This window comes from Ornithodoros turicata, chromosome 1, assembly GCF_037126465.1.
Source record: "Ornithodoros turicata isolate Travis chromosome 1, ASM3712646v1, whole genome shotgun sequence".
NCBI lineage: Eukaryota > Metazoa > Arthropoda > Arachnida > Ixodida > Argasidae > Ornithodoros > Ornithodoros turicata.
Window position 1 is genome coordinate 29,901,369 of NC_088201.1, and position 21,756 is coordinate 29,923,124.

Sequence of the window (21,756 nt, forward strand, 5' to 3'; positions counted from 1 at the left end):
GAATTATCGAAAACACTGCACATTGTGAACACCACCACGCAAAACTATGTGAAGATACACAGCATACCCATATGTGTACAGAAAATGACGAGCTCGACAGCCCTACTGGCCCTAGCCCTACCATCTCGGCTGCAAAGCGCAAAGACGTACCCTAATAACCATATGGCCCCGCCCACAGTACGTGTCATTTCTTGTGGTCTTAAAACGGATATGACGTTCTTGCAATAGCACATGGTGGCTAGCACCCTTTGATAACAATCGAGCATAAAAATTCACGCTGTGCTTCATGCATGTTAGCCCAAACTTCAAACATGGCACTGTTCGTTTAATTATCTGTTAGTTAATCGACTACGAAGTAAACGCATGGCGTAACGCAGTGTGTGGGAAGAAGGCGTCGGAATCGTGCCGCGCATCCCACAACGAGCCAAGCGCTCTGCAGCTCCGCAGTGCGGTGTGTACTTCAGTCAGAACAAAATATGGCGTCGGAGGATGTGCGCACGCCGAAGTGTGAGATAGAAGCAGACGGTTGTGTTCCGTTATCGTCAATTCTGCGGGCATTTAGTGCACCCATTGGTGAGGAACAAGCTTGGGCGCTATGCTACCAGACTGCAAAGTGTATGTGCAAAGTGTGGTCTACAGACAACCGCGGATGTTACGCACTCACCGATACCAGTCAGCTGAGGATCCACAAGGACGGGAGTGTGCACAGCTCTACAGTGCGCTGCTTGGGAAATGGTAAGTTTGTTTCGCTACACCAAGAATCACATGTACTCCACTTAATAACTTTTGTAGCCTTAAATATAAGAAAATGTCTATGTCTCCCACGTATTGATTTTCCCGGTGTGGGAGTGATAAGTGTCCTATGTTTAGAAACATGGCAATGAACACAGGTATATTTTCATTGTCATACCACCGCGATTATTTTATTGCAGTGAGCTCAGAAAGAAAGAGAGAAAAGGTTTCATTTTTGGTTCTTTTGAACACTTTTTTCCGTCTACAGATACAGGACACCGAATTCCCTAAGCCTGAGAAAGGATCCGCGCCCGTATATGTTGTGTACAAGCAGTCACATTATATCCCTCACGCACGGTGCCCTCACGACACCTTGAGGTCAACAGCGGCGTGTCTTCATTACCGTTACCTTCCTTTCTTAGTCTGTGCACATATCACGGACATTAACGGTACTATAAGTGAGAGCCAAGGCCATTCAATACCGCAGGCGGCTGACAGGTAGTTTGAAATCTGTCCAAAAATCGTCACGACTCGTGCACACTGTATTGTGCACGCAGTGCTAGTTCACTCTTAGATGCAGAGGTTAATGAGATTCATTGGAAGAGATGTCACTTCGAAAGTGACGTGACATTGCCACAGTCGCATTTGCATCCAACTCCATACGCTGTCTGTTACAATTGGTAGCGGGGGGGGGGGGGGGGACTACATAGAGGGCTAGAGCTCCCCTCCAAATGTAGGCCACCTTGTATGTATGGCACCATTTTTCCACGGTTGCTCATGTTGATTCGCTGATGCGCTCAAGTAATGTGATGGCGATCACCGTTTTACCTCGTAAATATGTGGGAGCAAAGATAGACCGTCCCGGAAAAAGTTGTCTACACCCCTGGTTGGAGTATATCCTGCTAGCAAGACTGTCAAAGCCCGACTGGCCAATGGGGAACGTTCTGGACGTTCCAGCCGGACGTCAGGTTCGTGCTTTTGCGCTGTTTATCAGCAAGCGACACGAGAGCGAATACAAACTGGCCTGGTTTGTGACAGTTGCAGCTAATGGCACAATTGTTTTGTCAAGTTTAGTTCACAAGTATGAGTTGTGCTCTTACCGTATTTCGAGCATTTGTAATGCATTGCTAAATTTGATGATTGTGGGCATGATGCGTCGTCCAACATTTCTAGAGGAGATGGATCTAACTTACGCAGGCCTCGCTTGCTCGGTGTATATATGCGCTGTAGAGGACTAAGTGAAAGAATGCGAGAGGCCTGACATGGAAAAGGAAGGGACATTGGAAGTACTACCAGCAGAGAAAAATGGCTGTAACCCATAACCGTATGTAGGTGACAAGTGACTGAGACAAGTGTGAACTGTGTAGCGCAAGGTGACAACCAGGGGTGGATCTAGGGGGTGCCCTGACCCCTTCCTCAATTTGTCGTCTGAGGAAGAGTATCTCCCTCCCCCCCTTGTAGCAATATCACAGAACACATGAAGCAATAGTATGAAGCTAGCAGCAGCGTAGCCAGAAAAATATTTCGGGAGGGATTCTATGGGGACTTTACATGGGCGAGGAGGATTTCACCCTCGTTTCCTTCTCCCAAATGCACTACAAAGGGTACGATTTTTGTGTGTGTGTGGGGGGGGGGGGTTCAACCTCCCACCCCCCTTGGCTACGCCACTGGAAACTAGAGGTTGCGTTTGAACCGCTCTTAAAGCGAGGAAGGAAAAATGCTTCCCAGTTACTCTAAACGGTTACTTTCCATCATGTTCAAACAAGAACTATTGGCTCTCACACATGGTATACCGTGTCAATGTCGACAGTTCTTAAAAGAATAACGTCAAGTCCTGTGGTTCAGCATGTGAATCACACAGGTGGTGCAGAGGCGCATTCTGATTCACAGCACTTACTCTAAGAAAGTACGGTATGAAGAACCGCTTTGTGTTGCTTATCACTCATGAAGCAGGAATACATGCAGTGCCGTTCTCGTGCAGCATAGGAACATATAGCCTTCGCAGGAGCCAGACAGATCGGATCAGATTGAGAAGCTGTGTTCGATAGGATGGTGAATTACGACTTACGTAGATCGCGAGCTATTGTACCGCCAGAATCTACAATGCTCTTGCCCTCGTGTGTGTGAGTCGGGAGCCGGTTGATTCTTAAAATTAGAAAGGTAACGGTCAGGATTACGAAAACGCATGCCACCTTCCTTCTTTCCATGAAACGGAAATAGTGGGCTGGTATTGAATTCGAGTACTGGTCCCTACTGCAACGACATAAGTTATCTCTTTTTAATCGTTATTTTTGGGGGACTCTGTCGCCTCAAGTACATTCCCCGAAGACGCCGCGACAGCACGTAACATGGGATCTTCAGGACGCACTTGCTCGTCTCAGTCGACTCTCACGCAAAGACCGTCCGACAAGAGGCCGCGCGCTGACGATCATTTCCTTGGCATGGCTCTTGGTCTCTCCGTAGTGTCCAGCTCTGCCCGCCTCTGGATGCGACCCTGGAAGAGTTGCGCCCATGTAGAGCTGCTGGAGACACGATTTCAACGGGGCGCTATGCAAGGTTGCGGGTACTTCTCCGTAGACCTTCTTTTAAATCTCGGGAGATTTCGCTGAAGCGAAATTGCTGGTATACTCGTGGCGTACTCTAAAGAGATGCTTTTCACGGAACTGCAGTGCTCAATGTTGCATCCACTTGCAACTTCATAAGAGCCGTTTCATTAGCGGAAAGGCTGGTATTGGAAAGCGAAATATGGGAGATATGACGGAAATGCGAAATTGAAACGGCGACGAAAATGTGCGCGTTACCTTTCCCTGGTACAATCGATCCCCCGTTTATCTGGGACCTTAAGAAGAAGAAGAAGAAAAGACAAGCAGACGGATATACAAAAAATGTTGTAAACGAAATGCAACTTCCTCTTTGGGTTCTCATAAGCGGCTGCTTGGCGAAGTAAAGCCCGGAGCGAAACAGCGCCCGAACGACCGACGGGACCGACTTTCGCGTTTAATTTCAATGCAGTCCACACGCCCATCGGCTGCCCCCGAAAAGCTATCCAACCTGTATTGCCTCCAGGTTCTACAAAGCGATTGATAGTTCCGCTCGAGTTTTTTGCATCACCGAGCAAATCTTGTCCGCATTCCAGTTAATTATTATCCAATAATGGTCACGTCACTGAATCCGGTGGCCGTAGTTTCTTCAAATAAACGGTGCACTGCACAAAAAAAAAAAAAAAAAAAGGAAGCCAGAATGGCGCCTGTTTCTGTGTAGAAAACGTGTTTGAGAGCTACAGGTCGTTTTAGTGAACAGGAACTGGCAGACAGTAATGCAAAATGTGAAACGAAATATATCCGTTGTATCTGAAAGTACCCGTTGCTTCGCGTGTGCGCGACTCATTGACAAGCGACGTCGGAAGTTCGTGAACAAATCGGTAAAACATTTGACACATTCGGGCAAAGTGCATAGGCCAACAACAGAACTGTTCTATCAGTAGTAGCCTTCATTGTGGTTCGCTTCGTTTGTACGGAGTCCGGCCGAATAAACCAGTTCAAGAACCCCGCTATAATTCGGACGATTCTTCAAAGTCGGCGCTAGTTCTTTTGTATTGTGGGCAGGCGTGCGTGAAGCAGTCGATCAGAGATGGGATCATCATTCAACCTCATCAGCAACGCATTCTGGTTGAAAGGTGCCCTCGTGCTGCTCCATCAAAGTCATCATCAAAGTTCGAGGTCATACGCACGAAACAAGACGTGAGATCACATCAACGAAAACTTGCAGCGAGACATCGAATTAGATAACCTGTCGACCGTCGTACCAGATGCGAGCACCTGGGATGCTAAGTTCGTTCAGTGTACAGATAACTTGATGCGCCGAGAAAAATAATCGGAGCTCGTCTATTGGACAGCGGGCAGCACCGTGCGCGGCGCTGTCCAGTAGGTGCTTTCCGATTACTTTTGTCGACGCATCAAGTATCTCGACACTGAACGAACATAGCCTCCCAGGAAAGTGCAGCATAATGCTAAGGAAGAGAGCCACAACAATGTTACAGGAGGCGTTGTTCTTCTGGTCCTTGGATCACAGTGCCAGGTGTTCGTAGCGTTCTCTGAAATGGAATCATTTGACAGAAACAGAACATATTTGTCGTATTCTTGCGATTGTGTAAGCTTTATTTGCCCGATGTGCACTGTTGTACTGAAATCTTGAAAGTTTATGCGGATGTCTTACTGCAGTTAAATGAATTTCAAGACAGGCATTGTACTGCCTAATCCCTACAGTTTGACAGACTAACTCTCGTAGCACACTTCAACGGTTGACCAAGTCAGAAACACGCCCAATAGACTATTATGGAAGGCGGCATACATTGTGTAACGCGGTTGTCAACCCTGCTTCTACGGTTTAAAGTACAGATAAGTACGAAAATTGGGGACTACACAAGAGCAGAGGGACAACAACTTCTCTGGAATTCTACAGATGCCGGAGTATCGCCTGGTAGGCCATCGATTTTTCTTCTTATATGGTTACCTCGACGGTCACGTATTTGCAACGGGACCCTGATGATTAGCCTCTTCCGCGTTGGTACCTTGGAGGCTGCAACTTTCTCGCCGCCGGTTTGCCGGTGGCTAATCATCGGCCGTCGTATGATTCGTAATTAACCACTCATTCTGTCTTTCACTTTACTTTAACCATCGTTTCTTCAGCACGCTGCGTAAGGTGCTCAGAGAAGAGGGCATGTCTAGCCCGACCTCGCTAAGATGTTCCCCCCCACCCATTTAGGGAAAGCATCTATGATTTCGAGGGGAAGGTTTCTGTTTTCCTCATCTGGTCGCATTTTTTACTCAAAACGAATGACGTTTCGGGCCTCGCGTGCTCAGCCGGCGAACCCATGCCGAAACAACATGCTACCGTGTGTAGTCTAACTGCTTGGTGCGTTCTTTCCATTTACACAGACTAATCATAATTCGTGGCTCGTCGTGAGGCAACTGTGATCATGAGCGGTCATAATTTTGCCCACGTTAGGGTTCTTTAACTTGAGCACGGAAGACGGCGTGTCGAAGTAACTTGTGTCCCGCCACCAAGTTATACTAGCGATCGGATTCGAGCCCTGGTATAAAGAGGCAGGAAAGTTACCGACTGATTCACCGAGTCCAGTCACGGACTCACACTGGGTCGGCAACTGAGTAAATTGCACTTAAATAAGTTTGCCAACAGCGGCCACTGGAAAATTTCGGTTTATCCCCACCATGAGAAATCACTTACTTATGGCTAAGGTTCCGCGTTTACGGTTTTAATCGAAAAACGCCGAAAAACATACGCCGGGTAAATTTTCCCTCATTCGGTTTTAATCGAAAAACACCGAATACAGAGGGACATTCCAGGAACGATGACAGAAATAAATTGCTGCACATGCCCAGTAAGGTGTTGATGCCCACCAGAAAACCATACAGAAACACGATGCTTGTGAAAAATGTCCGTTTACTTTTTCGTTAGCCGTAAAACACCACCGCAGCGAACAACGCCACGTTAAATGAGCGTCGTGCGGAAATTACATCATGATTTCTATACGCCGATAACTGTCGGGTAAACCGCGTACACGCCAGGAAAAACACCGAAAAACGCCGATTTCGTGAAAATCAATACACGCCGAAAAACATACGCCCCAAAAATAAAAAGCGAAAACGCGGAACCCTACTTATGGGGGAGATAGTTGGGATATAGTTGGTTGCAGCACATTGAAAACGAGGAGCAAAAATACGCGAGCCAGTACGCCTCTCGTGTTGTCTTGTGTGTTTCCAATGCACTGTGACTTAGTTGCTGTTAATCGTTCGTTGTACGACCGACCGAAAAGCTCGCTGTACACCTCGGAACTGATTGAAAATATGAAGATATGAGCGTAATCTATTATCCTCTGAACGGCGTAATGTCCGAGTGCTGCATCGCCGTTACTTCCGAGAGGAGTACCGGTTTTAACGCCTTTGGGTCGCCCGAGCTATATCACGACGTGCACTGCAATCGAGTAACCGTCCCAGCCGAAAATAAGCTGCATTTCACGCCATTCTGCGGCCTTTCGCAATGAAAAGGGCTATCGAAAACGGAAGTTCGCGAGAGGAATTCGAAACGATGAACTTCGCATCGTAGCAAGGAAGCTACCCTCGTCGAGAAATGCTGCTCAACTATGCATCGTATTAACTTGCTTCGCGAGCGGCACAAAATTCTGGCGTTGACGACAGAAAGCATGTTATTTTCCCGAATGACCGAAAATTCTTAAACAGGAATCTTGATTGAGCATTTACGAAGTAGATGGCTCGAGGCAATAGAAGAAAGAAACCAATTTGGACGAGAAGGAAAATGTCATTCTGCTCGCTGTTTGGAAAAGACACACTGCGTTGTGCGGGTAAATTAAAGAATGAAGACTTTTCCATCCCACAGTGGACAGTAAAAGCGCCAACTAATTCTGAGTTTCAGTTCTGTTACACGTGAGTTGATATGTGGCGAGTCATTATAACATAGGGATGGGCCAACCGAATCCTCGAAATTTAGGCAGGGATTCGAGATTCGGGAATTTGAATCCCAAAACAGGGAATCGAATCTTTGGAATCCACCAACCACGTTTGTTTGTTTCTCTTTAAAATTGGCGCCTCCGGAGTCCGCCGAAAGCCCCATTGACCGGCAGGTGTTTCCGTGATTGTTTGTTTACATTACCCTGGACTGAAAGAGTTCAGGCAGGAACTCTTACATTACATGGTTTAGCTTTTTTGTGTTTCTTAGTTTTATGGAAAGAGTTCAAACTCGAGAGTTTACGTATTTCCTGTAGTCGATGAACAACGTGTTAAATAAATTACATTTAAGAAGTACATGGGTATGTTTTCTCCTGAAAGTACGTGAACTGTTATTTTATTTGTTTTTCATTAATTCTGCTTCAAAACGATTTTCAGTAGAGGTGTTTTTTTCCCTGGCTTTTTAAACTCTTTTTTTAAAGAAAGGATTGGAAAGGTTCGAGATTCGCATAACCTTCCTTGGATTCGGATTCGGAAAACTCTGGATTCGTCCCATCTCTAAATTATATTTAGTTGCTTTGTACTTTATTGCATCTAGAAATTGCTGTTGTATGATTGTCGGTGATCGTGACCGTCACACAGCATCATGTTCTCCCTTTGCTATGTTGGATACGCTGATTCGGGGAAGCATTATCTGAAGTCGATACGTTATTCACCGAGAACAGTGTTGTTTCGCGTAGACAAACGTGAAATAGAGTTGTCGCGATGTCCGTGAGCTTACCTTGTTCGGGTGTCGTCTTTGTTTCTTTTTGTTTCTCGTTGGCGTTTCCGAGTCCAACTCCAATATATTTGAGCGCAGCTACAATTCCCTTCAGTGCAATCAACTTGAAAAGAAAGTTGACGCTGCTGCACATGCGCATAGAGAGAATAACGTGCAGGGCACGCCGAAGGTACGCGCGGACAGCAAAGCTCCGAAAGCATCTCCTACAATGCATGCGCGGTTTCGCGCTGCCTGCCTCCCGGGATTTATGACTGGCCTCGGTGAATCAGTTGGAGGACACGGTTGCGGCTTCGAACCCGGCCGAGAAACTTGGTGGCAGGGTACAAGTTGCTTGGGTACGCCGTCTTCCGCGAGAGACGCTAAATAAAGTGTACCGTGCGCTCAGACATCGGCACACGTCAAAGAACCCTCAGGAATAGGCATAGGTGTCTCACGACGTAAAACCACCAATTATCCGGGATTTACGCGAGGTGTCCGTTCCGAGTTGAGGCAGTTGAGTTTTCTGTGCGCATTTCGCACGTAGTGCGAGAGGTCAGGCCAACACCGCCTAGATAGAGAAAGCCTGCTTACTCGTCGACGTGACGTAACAACTAAGAGTCAGCCAATCAGGATCGTGTTTTCAGAGGTCGTAGCCACGGAGACGAACCACCGTCGTCTGCGAGTAGTGATTGAACGTCCCGCGTACTAAATGGGAAATCTTTAAATCTTTAAACACAGATTCAGGTCTGCAGGTTCCAGGTTAGCTGCAATCATTTACGAGTTGTTGAATTCAGAGAGCGGCGAATCGCAGACGAATTGTGACTTTCTATGAGAGAGAGGAGGCAATAAGCAGGCCTTCTGTTTCTAGGTGGCGTTGGCCAGGCTCACGTATGCGCAGAACCTTAAATGCGTATTGTGCAGTACGTCGATTTCAGTGTAGGTACTTAAGAAAAAAGAACGTTTCTGTGTGGCGCCTAAAGAACGAATTGTGCAGCAGTGAAATGGCCAGCAGCAAAGATCATTGCCATTTCGTCACGCTGAATCGTACGTATACTGGAAATACGGAAAGACGGAGGCCAGCCTCCTTCCAGCAGTCGTGACTGTCCCATGTTGCACGCCGTCCACTCCTGAGGTTCGGATGCGGCCGTTCAACCTAAGTTCAACCCTCGCTGCCTTCCACCCGGAAGGAGATGCTGTCCTGATACCGTCTTCCACACAAAGGAGCTCGGTGAATTCGTGATCCATGGATATATACATCGGCGTCTCTTTTGGCAGATCAATGATCCCAGCCAATCCCGTCGCAAAGAACGAAATCGATTTCTTTCCGCGACGCAGGGATTTCGACGGCCAAATTAAGGTGCGACAGATGACGACACGATTTTAGGCGGTATTTGCCATGGGCGTTCCGAAAGTCGGGCAAGAGGGTGGCCTAGCCCCCCCCCCCCCCCCCCCTCTCTGGGCTCCAAGATCACGCGTGGAAACCGCGCCGTTTACTCGAAGGTCGTCATTATTGTATACTCGAAGGTAGTCGTAATGATGTGAATCTTATCCGCAGGATCCTCTGCATGTCAGACGTTTTGATTGTCGTCATCCTATAGTGTCAATTGGTTGCACGTTTTGCCCTCCCCTTGCCCTTCCCTGGAAAAACAGGGAACAGGGGACGCCCATGATATTTGACCGACTGAGGGGTGCACCCCTGCCACACGGGAGGATCAGTAGCTGCTCATAGTTGCGTACCCTCGAAGAGTTATAAAAAAAAGAAAACGTCGTACAAGATGTTGCCGGAAGGACGGCAGCTGATGAAAAGTGCTGGTGGCGGGGATCGAACCCAGACCCTTGCTGGGCGTTCGTAATTGAAGTGTTGACCCGTCGTCTCATTGGAGCTGCTTGCCCCAATTTTGAGATGAGGCGATCCACAGCCCTTCTAACTCATGTGTCGTGTGGTGTAGCAAATCTGTCTGTATGCCTGTATGTGATCTTGCCTGTGTTTGCATTAAAACGTAACGGGAAATCGAGAATTCGTCTGCTGTGTTCGTAACTTTGAGGTCTCGTTACTTTTCATTGTTTTCTTTTCTCGTTTTGTTCCTCGCTTGCTCACCTTTTAGACGTCCCTGGAACATTTCTGTAAAACTCGATGTGACCTTGTATAACCATGCAGGAAAACCCGGAAGTGACATACGCTACAAGCACCCCACACAGGCGGGGAGGGAGAGAAAAAAGAACGAATAGCGGTGACGCGGATATGTTGTTGCTTTGCCTGAAAGCTAACTTGGGTAGCTTATCTCCAACTGTGCATTGCATAACGTAATTGAGCCTCCTGCGGGAGAAAGCGAAACCGGTTTGCGGCCGCTGTAAACGGCACTGTTACGTTGGTAAGGTTATGCATAGATGTACTGTAAATCTCACGCTCTAAAAGGTGAGGAAAACGAAACGGATAAATGCACGAGATGCTATAACGATGTATTTGAAATACGATACTAAATACCGAAGGGGAGATGTACCATAGAAATACTTAAAAAACAACAACAAAGGTGTTAGAGTAGAGTAGTAAATACTTGAAAAAGTATTTAAGATAATTGAGTATTGCTGATCAAAGAGATTACTCTGTTTCCTGCTTTTAATTTAAGCATTATTGGCTCCTAGTAAGAGATGCATTTCACGACGTCGGTCAGTCAGCTAGCCTTCCTCTTCTAACTTGTCAAGGTCAAGTTTGAAGTCATAACACAGCACCAGAAGACTGATTCCACAGGGAAGGTAGAGGGGGATGGAGAATAGTTGTGAAACTGATAGAACTAGTATTTGAAATTGAGAGCGATTACCTGAGTACTGAGTAAGATACTAATAAAAGCATTTAAAATACAGTAGTTTGAGTACGGTACTCCAGGTACGTACAAGTTTGGATAAGTGTATAATCGTAAAAGGAAAGTGAATGTACAGTTATCCTACTGTGATCTGTGTGGTTTCTCTACAGCATTTGTAGTGCGTACATCGTTTGTCTTTTCAAGTCTCTGTAAAAGTAAAGTCCGCCTTCGGTCGCCACGAATGCTTTTATGTGCTCCGTGCAGGTATGGGGCTTTTTTCGTGCACTGACCATAACGAGTTCGATTCGTTCACTGCTCATCGAAACAATGTACGCCCCGAAGTGGAGAGTTTGCCGTATGTAAGAAATTCCATCGATTCGATATCGCCGACCACATTTTGCAGATGCTGCTAACACCAACCTGGCGACCTGCTTCGAGGGGCACCGAACATGCTGAAATAGGTCACTGCCATTCGTGCATTGTACACAGACTTATCAGTGTAATTAGTACAGCAATGAAAAAGGTTCCAGTTCCACGCAAAAGGAGGAAAGTTTCGCTTCTCGCGTCGTGACAATTTCCCACCATATTGCTTTCTTTATAGTACTATTACTCCTGTTCTCAACTTCCTCGTTGTTATCACTTTTTTTTTTGCCTGGAACTTTGCGTAAATATAGGCTCAGTATAGGGACTTGATGGCCAATCTCTTGAGAATGAAATGACCCAGAAACAGAAAATGTTTTCTTGACCAGAAGGACATGCAGTGTGGACGCGTAATGAAGCGCCTCGGCGTGAATTTGTCCGTAATGGAAATATGGCGACGGATGGGGAGTTGGGGAGTAACGCGTTAGATCTCAGTAGCGAGTGATGCATTACATTTTGTGGAGGAGTAATGAGCAATGTGATGCCATTACATCTTGGCTAAGGTGGTGCGCAATGACATTGCTCGTTATTATTTGGGTTGAAAATTCAGGCATTGCCCAAAGCCAGCAATCACGAATGGTGCCTGGTACAGGCAGGGAAAATCCCCAAGCTGGTTTCTCCTCTTTCACTACCAGGCCATCAAGAAGTGGGACAGAGTCCAAGTGGAGTCTTTGAACACAGACTCCTTCTGCGCTGCAGTTAATCTTCTCTATATAGGTGTTCATTTAGACTGTGATGTACTGCTCTTATCTGTCGACGAAATCATTCATACGTAGCGATTTTGCCGAAACTCTAATTACTATCACCGGTAATGTGTAACGAAATAAGACTAATCAAACGCCACATACAGGTATTTTCCCAGCACACCTCCCCCTAATACCCTAGAACAAATAATCGCCCAAAAAATATCTCCAAAAAAAGCCCCTTCCCCTCCCGCTATGGGACACGAGTAGTCCCCTAAAACGAAAATACTGCGAAAATCCCTGACCACGTAGCACTGTGTTAGAGGCTACTGGGAGAATACCACAGTAACGTCATTACTTTATGAAAGTAATGGCATTAGTAATGCAAGCATGAGTACGTAATGTAATGCGTCGCTTTACAAAGCTGCAACGAGTAATGGTAATACATTGCCAAATACAAGTAATATCCCCGACTCTTACGTTTACGACCCCAACGTTTGCACGTAATGAGATACACCGTGTGGAACACTATCTGAAATGTAGTTGAGTGTGGGACTCCTTGGAATTGTGTCGTTTCCGAGGTCACGCGTAACGTACTAGCGAGTTTTAGTACACTCTAAAAACAGAATATGACCCCATGACACGTCACCCATCATCCCGAATGACGTCGTGCTCTTGTTGAAAACGGGAGCCTTTCTGTGACACTTACGCAGTTATGTTAATTGTCACAAAGAGGCGTAAGCAGATTTTAAGTGCAAACTTGAGTGAAAATCTCGCTCCCAGACGCAGTTAAAGTTAGCAGACTACGGCTTGACGAAGTAAGCCAGCGGGAGGGTTCATGAAAGACGCAAGCCGTCTTGGGCGAGGACGGGTCCTGGCGCAGACTTGCACGAGTCAAGATGTGGCTTCAAGTCAAGTCACATCTATGAACTCGGGGGTTATTGTGTCGGTTGCGTAGAGTGCTTCAGTTGCACTAGAACTCGCTGTTAGATCGGAAGTTGTTGACGATAACCGAAAATACCATAAGCCCTTTGGCTGTTCCTTTCAAGTGCTGACATCACAATGCTGGGCTTGGCTTTGAGCAATCGCTCAGCCCCGCATTCCACAACGTGCCACCACATGGTGAGGCCCAGAGCATCCCACCACGTTTCTGCAAGTGTGCTGTTCAAACGGAAAAAGAAACTGAGAACTTCACCGTAACCCTCCTAGCTGGTCTGTTAAAAATGGGAGGAGGTGCCTATTTTGGACACATTATGCATGTTGTGGAAAATGGATAACTGACCTCCTCTTTTTCGACAGCATATACACTTGCTTCCTTCAGAATGTGAACTGCCTTGTTGCGAGCATTATGTAGGGGAATAGTTTGCACTGATTACTTACTGCACTATATTAGCGTGGTTGCAGTAGGACGGTTTTCGCCATTGTGCATCCGCGATTATTTGTTTGGCGTGCTCTATACTTGGACCAGCGATAGAATGAACAAAAATGGGCGCCATTGACTGGGCACTTCCCGGAGCGTCTGTCCGCGAGACCCTTCTCGGTTTCCATGCATCGGTGCCCTCCTCCCAGCGGGACAAGATGACATCCAAGATACGCCACTGTCGGGAGCTGCGATCGGCTTCTTTCTAACAGCAATTGGATCTTCTTGCTGGGAATGTCTTACCAAGTGTCAATAGCGTAGTATACGGGTCGTTTGCTTCGTAGAATAGTTGAAAGGTGCTAACGAACCCTTTCACCGTGCGCTCCTCTTGAGGTACGGCGAACGAGAGGCGTCCTAAGAGGAACGCCAGAAGGTAGGATCGTTTCAACATAATTGGGCCATTTCAGCTGATGTAGTCGGCTTCGGTAAATGCGTCGTGCGAAGTTCCAACAGCTCAGGAAGGGGAGTATTAGTAGATCACGACAGTATTCACGATAACAGTTCTGAAAACATGATGAGTCAATCGCGCTACACATCACATTCCTGACCTCGGATTTGGGAGCTTACTTTATCGTATCGTTTTCGTACAGTTCTTCGGATGCACTAAAACTCGCTAATAGTGAGTTTTAGAGCATCGTACGCTATCGCCTTTGCGTACGTAAGGGGTAGCGTGGAACTCTCTTTTTTTGGTTTGCGCTATCGCAACTGCGTCCACCCGAAATGATACGAAAGAACAGACGAAAATTGTGTCATCATCTGTGTTTGTGTCTCCTACAACATTAATAGGTTAGATATTAGCCTGATTCGGCTAACTGAGGCGAGCGCGTACACTTGTGGGAACCCAACGCCATCTACACTAAAGAAGTCCTCCTCTTCCCACGTTCACTACTTTCCGGTCAACCGGTGATTTGAAACTGGAAAAGCCTGTGGGTACGAGTTGCCGAAGGCAAATCATTTCCTTCGGACTCCCATATTTGAGCACTACATGAAGGCAGGCAGCACGAGTTTACTGAGACTTATTCACCGGCATGACATCCTCATTCTCTCGTAGGACGCAACAACCCACCATCTCGGAATGTCTCCCACGCTCGTTCCTTGAGTCTATAAGCGCCGTTTTTCGGGCTTGGCACGAAATTTCGGCGGTCGGAAAGGTTTAGTGTATACCGTGTCTAGGGTAATTACAGTGGGAATTAAACGTGCGTATTTTTTCAACATATTGTACAGTTAGTCGATAATACGACCTCTCGCTTGAACAGGTATTGAAAGAAACCTTATCCCCTTTCAAACGAATGCTGGCCTGCCTGCTTCATAATTCATCCAACTCCTTTTCTTTATCTTTCCTCGACTGTGGTTGAATTCAGCTCTTGTCTTTTTACCGAGTCCAAAAGAATTTGCATGGGCTTCGCCGTTGCACCCAAATTTACTGAGATTTACTTATCATCCTCGATGGTGCCCTCTGGAAATAGTCTGAAAATCTCGAGGGCGACGTCCTTGTAGAACAGTACGTAGACGATATCTCTATTCTAGCTCCAGTCCTCCACATTTCGAATACTGTCCTCGTCATGGCAAGAACATCTTGCCCAGAATACAAATTCACCACGGAGATCCCTAAAAATGGACGCATTTTGGACCTAACATTTCCAAACAAATAAGTTATGTTGGTCCCATGGGGGCGGTCCGATCCAAAACATCTTCTAAACCGTAGAAGCTGTCACCCCAAGTCGGTGAAACATAGCGTCGTTAAGAAGGGCGTAGTTCTGTATCGGGACCACTCGTTTTTAAAAATTAGTGAAAGCGTTTGGAAGGTAAATATTGCGTGGAAGTGAAAGAAGGTCATATACTGAATCTAAACATGTAAGAATTATAAAATTCTGTGGACTAGAACTTTTTATATGCATTTCAACAACCCCATCTGATGCACTTCTGGCGCAGGAGAAACACGGGAATGCTAAGCCTAACGGATTCGAAACTTGCCATCTTGCAAGAGGTAGAGCCGTTGAATTGGGTTCAGTCACCTGGTTGGGCCAACCAGGCTGGGTTTTACAGAGTTGGGGGGGGGGGGGGGGTCTGCACGTTACGCACGTTACTTAAGCACATTTACTACAAGATGTACAGGGTGTCTCTAACAGACGACAGAGCTCCGCGAAAACTAGTCCTGTTAGTTAATTAACACGAGTGTGTCACATAATTGATCGAATTGAGTTACATAACTGATTATCTATTAGTTTCCTTCCCCACCGGAAACGGTTCCTTCAGGAAATAATAAATCTCGGAGTAAGGATTAATTATCTGCAAAGTCTTATCCCCGTATACTATTTATTTGGTACGGCATTTGGTACGTCGTAAGTAAAAATGAGCACAAGTGCTCGCGACCCAACAAATAATTTTGGTGGTGGTTGCAAAAATCCTTCTGTAAGCTCATTTGTTCCGCGCAGGTTTTAATTAACCCTCGTGTACAATCTCTACGGGCGCAATACACGGGGTGTACGCCCAAATAAATCATTAAAAACAAAACATTAAAAAATCCACGCTTAAAAATCCACTCGTGAAAACCCACCTTCTGAAATAAGTCGCTGAAAAATCCACGCCCTCAAAATAAACACTGCCAAAATAAATCAAAGTCTTAGGGACGGAATGTGCCGAATGTTCATTTACGGGCGACACAACGTTGTTTTCAATGCAGCCCACAACTCGACCGTTTTTATGCATATTTATACCGTTATTAATGATGTGTCTTCTAATAAGAGCTGGAAAAATTGAAATATCAAGCTTAAAAGTGCAGAAGGCGACGCGCGTATGAATACAGGGATAACATGAGTCCGATCTCGGAATCTACGGGCTCGAAGAAAAAGAAACGAAAATGCTCGATTGCTTCGCAAGATGATATGCGTGAATCCGATATCACTAATTAACCGCTCAGCTTGACGACTTTGCGATGTCTGTGAAAGTTGTTTTAGCGACTGAACTAACCAGCATGCTGTTCTGACGTGTCCGACCTGCGGCATATCATCTTGCGAAGCAATCGGGTCGTTTTCTCTGTTTCGAGACCGTGGATTTCGAGATAGGAAATTTCGCAATCGGGAATATAGAGGCCCTCCCAACGACAGCCGTACTATTTTTCAGGGCGGATGTAGGGAGCTTCGGCCGTCCACCAATCAGAGAGGATTTATTTTGAAGATAGCGAAGGTGCAAAAAACGCTGCGAAGTGTTACAAAACGGACAGCGAAGGGACAAACAGAAACGTGCTCGTTTCTGTTTGTCCCTTCACATTTCGGCGTCATCCCGATACACGCACTCCGCATCCTGCAGGTGACTTGTACCAAAATGGTCCTGTACCGGGATGTCCATGTACCAAGCTGTCCGTGAACCGAAACGTTCGTGTATCTAGATGTCTGCATACCAGAATGTCTTGTACCGAAAAGTCCGTATCTCATGCGGTATGGGTTTGGTATGACTAGTTTGGCCGACATAACAACTACCACATGTGGTAGTTGTTATGTCGGCCAAACTAGTCGTTGTGTAAATGAACGTTTAACTGCCCTGGTTGTACACCACGCCCCCACTCATTTATGAAGGCGCAATGTCTCCTACGGATCAAACATGATTCTTCCATTATCCTTCTTGAAGCTTTGACATAGCCCCAAAATGTGTCAGCCAGCCTTTCGTCTCTCTCCCCTCTTCGTTACTTAACCTCCTTTCGTGTACCTAAACTGTCTTTCTAATAAACTTGGTCGATGCTGGCTTTGAGCCTCGTCCTGTCTGTTTGGTCGTGTCTGTCTGTGTCCTTCCACTTCAAGCACAAGGTTGAGCTGCCCACTACTTTAGATAATATGGCGTTGCAGGCGATCTGGTGGACAAACGCCATTTTGAAAAGGCCTGAACGATGGGCGACACAGAATTTTCGAGCCGCTGTGTCGTGTTTTCTTTTTCTTTTTTGTCAACCATCGCTGAGGCTCTTTCAAGATGCAGCATACAGTTCGTATAAATTCGTATCTAAATTCTTCTCCTAGCTTGCAAAAATTTAACGGAAGATAATTCGTTAAATGTTCATTACTTACCTATTACTAGAGTTGGGAGATCTCTCTGGAACCATAGTTTATTCACTGACAGCGGGTAGCTGATGAAACACATCACAGCCGACAGAGTGTTATCATTCGCTCTCACGATTTGTAAAATTGGGAGACAGTCTTCTTTTTCTCTTTTTTTTTCATGTGTTAATGGATAATGAAATCTACACGCCATTCAATGTGTAACATAAAAGCGATAACATTCGCTGCACTAGTGTGCTAGCGATATCGTTCGCTGGATGCTAGTATTTTTCTGCTATTGTTCAGTCACGGGTTTCACGGTTGTCCCCTGCATCTTTACTGTGTCGATGTTTATGGACAACAAAAGCTGTACATCCACTCATTCATTGTTTCATTGCCCTTATAGCTCTGCTTCTGCTGAAGATACGGTTCATCGACATAGAAAGTATGAGAGAATTGCAAAATCCTTGTCTGACCAACAATAGGAAAATGCTAGCATCCAAGTTGAGTTGGGAACGACACCCGACTACATCCGACGACACCACGCACAGCGAGCATGAAGTCTGAGCCTCAGGATAGTGAGCTCAGTTGAAAGCGTTTATACGCGTTTGATTTCAGTGGTACGAATACAGAAGGTAACGTGCCATTTTGCTCAGTACTCTATAATACTTCCTTTTATAAAAGAACATGGGTACCATTTTTCCAAACCTATATCTGCCAGAAATACGCAGAAGGTAGCAGGACCTTGGAGAATCATCAGCAGTGAATCACCCCGTGTCATATCACGATTTATTCGTTGTTGGAGAATCGCTTCCTAATCTCGTCGCGTTGTCTGTACTCTGCAAAATTAGAGAGAGGGACGAACAGAAAGAACAGACGCACAATACAAGCGGCTGCTTTTACGTTCCTCATTGAATGGCGTGCAGCTTTTATTGCTCAGTAACATCAATGTTAATTAAAAAAGCCTGTCTCCCAATTTCAACAAATGAGGGGGGCGAATGATAGCACTTGATCGGCTATGATCCGTTTCATAAGCTGTACACAACGACGCTCCTGTATTTTTGAGCGCATGGGACCCCGCGGGACCATTATTTCTACCTGCGCAAGCAGGGACCATTTTTTCCCGGAACCCTGTAGGCATTAGCTTCGAAAAAGGTGAGACCGCCGCCATGATCTGGGTCCTGGGAAAAACCAAACGAACGGTGAATATACGATCAGAGTGAAGGTCTGGGCCTACATTAGCTGTAAATCCGCTACTCTGATCCGCCTAGTGTCTGCAGCGCTCCCCCTGCGAGCGACATCACAAATAGATTTTGCTGAATATTTTGTAAAATATTAGATGTATAAGTTATCAACTCATAACGTTTCCGTCAACTGCCCACTTATCTCCGTCTCAGAAGAGCTCATTCATCCGTTCAGATATGCTACCACTACACCACATCAGCGGACTTCCCTTGAACTAGAGTGCCTCAAGTACGAGGGGGACGGACTAAGACCCAGGTTCGATTCCTGGCGTCAGCACCTTTTCCTTGAGTTGTTTAGCTCATTCATCCCTTTATATTAATTCGTAGCTAGTTGACTCTTTCCTCTTCTCATTCTGTAACCCTGTACATATATATATATAAATTCTTCTGCCACCTGAAAGGAGGCCGTATATGCAAGTTGCGAACCACGCTGTGTATATATTTCGCGACTATAATTTGTTCACGGGGCTATTTAAACGAATTAAGAAGGAAGGCCACTTTGTTTATGATCTTTTCCACTGTTGATAACACAATGGGAGAATCTCGGTCGACCATGACGGGACGAAATTTCACCGTGGCTTCTTTTTTGCTCGTTAAGGCCGTTTCTTCGAAAAGACACTGTAAACATCTGAAAGGCTGCGAGAACCGGGCACAATAGAAAATTTTTGACGTTGTTAGTGCGGCCACGAAACGTGCGGCCAAAAGTATTTCTTAATACGCTTTTATGGCTACGTAACGAGAGAGGGTTGGAAGGTCGAGCGCTTCGAGGTGAATGCACTTGCGGCAGTATACTTACTGTAGAGCCCCCCCAGTGTAGCCATAAAGTATCGCCGCTCAACGGATATTTGTGTTTCAGAGCCAGCAGCTGCAGTTTTTCATTCGGCGGTACTTGATTCTTCATTATTCGAAAAAGTTACTGTTTGACCCAGTTATGCGCGATTGGCACACTTATAGTTGGTTGTCGAACCACGTGAAAAAAATTCAGAAAAAAATTGTCCCGGAAAATTTGGTCCCGGAAAAAATGGTCCCTGGTTGCGTGGGCGGAAATAATGGTCCCGCAAGGTTTCCTGCGCCCGAAAATACAGGAGCGTGGTTGTGATAGCCGATGAAACGGGTCATAGCCTACCAAGTGTTATCATTCGCCCTCCTGATTTGTTGAAATTAGGATACACGATTACTTTCACTAACATTGATGCTAATGGACAATAAAAGCTGCACGCCATTCGTAAAGGCGATATCATTCGCTGCATCGGTTGTAATGAGCGGATTGCCGTCTGTTCCTTCTGTTCCACTCTCTCCCCTCTCTCTCTCTATTTTGTTATTCAGCGGAGTAGACAACGCAACAATGTTATGAGGCGGTTCTCCAAGGTCCTGCTACGTTTTGCGTATTTCTGGCAGATACGTTGGAAAAATGGTACCCGCGCACTTTTATAAAAGGAAGTATTACAGAGTTGTATGCAAAATGACGCGTTACCTTCTGTGTTCGTGCCAATAAAATAAAGCGCATATAAACGCTTGAAACTGAGTTCCCTAGCATGAGGCTCCGGCTTCACGCTCGCTGTACGTGGGGTCCGTCGGATGTTGTCTTCAAGTCGACCTGGATGCTAGTATTTTATTCTTACTGTTGGACAGACACGGGTTTTACAGTTGTCCTCTCATATTTTCGATATCGATGAACCGTATCTTCAGCAGGAGCGGAGTTGTAAGGGCAATGAAACAATGAATGAAAAGGCGTACAGCTTTTATATATTGTCCATAAACATCTACACAGAAAAGATACAGGGGACAATTGTAAAACCCGTGTCTGACCAACAATAGAAAAATACTAGCATCCGGTCCGGTGCAGCGAATGATATCGCTTTTATGTTCCTCATTGAATGGCGTGCAGATTTTATTGCCCATTAACATGAGAAAAGAAAAGAAGCCCATGTCTCCCAATTTCAACAAATCGGGTGGGCGAATGGTAACACTCGGTCCGCTGTGATGTGTTTCATCGGCTATCCTCAACCACGTCCCTATATATTTGGGCGCGCAGGAGCCTGCGGGACCATTTTTTGTTGCGTCAAGCCGGTGTGTAACTTCGTTGTTTTCTCACCATTTTTCCCGCCCACGAAACCTGGGACCATTTTTTCGGGACCAAATTTTCCCGGAACATTTTTTCCTACACCCCACCTGTGCACACATTCGAGGATATCGTCAATATTTTTCCCCTCCTAAAGTTCTTTTTCGTGATCCATGTTGTCGGTAAATGATGTAAATTGGGCGCTGTGTGAGGAGGAGCGTTGTTTTGGAAAGAAACAAACAAGCTAGCTTGGCTTCAGAGAGAACGACGAGAAAGGCAGGCGAGCTGGTGGTACTGAACATCCATACTTAATTCTAAGTACAGTTGGCTTGGCTTACTTTTCGCTTAGAGCGAAAGGCTTGCTTCACTTTTTCATTCGGGAGATTCCAATAATAGCACGCATTGACCGACTTTTTTCTTTTTTAGTAAAAAAAAAGAAAAGAAGAAATTCAGGTAAATAAAGCCATTTGAATCCCATCTTCTGGTTTAAGGTGACATGGAACCCATACTGCGCACTTTACTGTAATTTCATAGCGCACGATTTCCCGAACACTCCCAGCAGGATTCGTCCATTCTGTGGCAGTTATGTGACGATTTGCGCGCGTAATCTGGCGATAGTAATTAGAGTTTCTGCAAAATCGCTATGTATGAATGATTTCGTCGGGAGATAAGAGCAGTATGCATAGTCTAAATGAGCGACCAGAGATACGATTAATTGCAGCGTAGAATGATTTGGTGCTCAAGATCTCCACTTGGACTGTGACCCCTTCTTTGTGACTTGGTTGGTGATCCTTTCCTGTACAAGGCGCGATTCGCAACTGCTGGCTTTTGACAATGGCTGGAGTTTTAACCCAAATAATGAGTAATGCCATTACGTATTACCCGTCTAAAATATAATGGTCTTACATTACTCATTACCGAGATGTAATGCATGGCTCCAGACGTGCTCTTCTTCCACGTGCCCTCTTCCTTGTCAGAAACAACTTTGCTCTACCGACGAACGCTCATCCTGAAACTGTGTCTGAAGTCTAATGAATGCTGCCGAAGACGGGGTGGTCCTAGTGTCAAATCCCGCTGGACGTGGAATCCGTTCTTTGGAACCTTTGACTAGTTCCTCTTGG

The 21,756-nt window shown here is 45.9% G+C and overlaps 1 protein-coding gene across 1 annotated transcript in view; it reads left to right on the top strand.

Annotated features, from left to right (window-relative positions):
- The first annotated feature begins 349 nt into the window (after positions 1-349).
- LOC135377830 (protein spire homolog 1-like) overlaps positions 350-21,756 on the top strand; it is a 163,117-nt gene continuing 141,710 nt past the window's right edge. Inside the window, exon 1 of the mRNA XM_064610531.1 lies at positions 350-735. Coding sequence (XP_064466601.1) covers positions 477-735 — 259 coding nt within the window. The 5' untranslated portion in view covers positions 350-476. The remainder of the gene's footprint in view (positions 736-21,756) is intronic.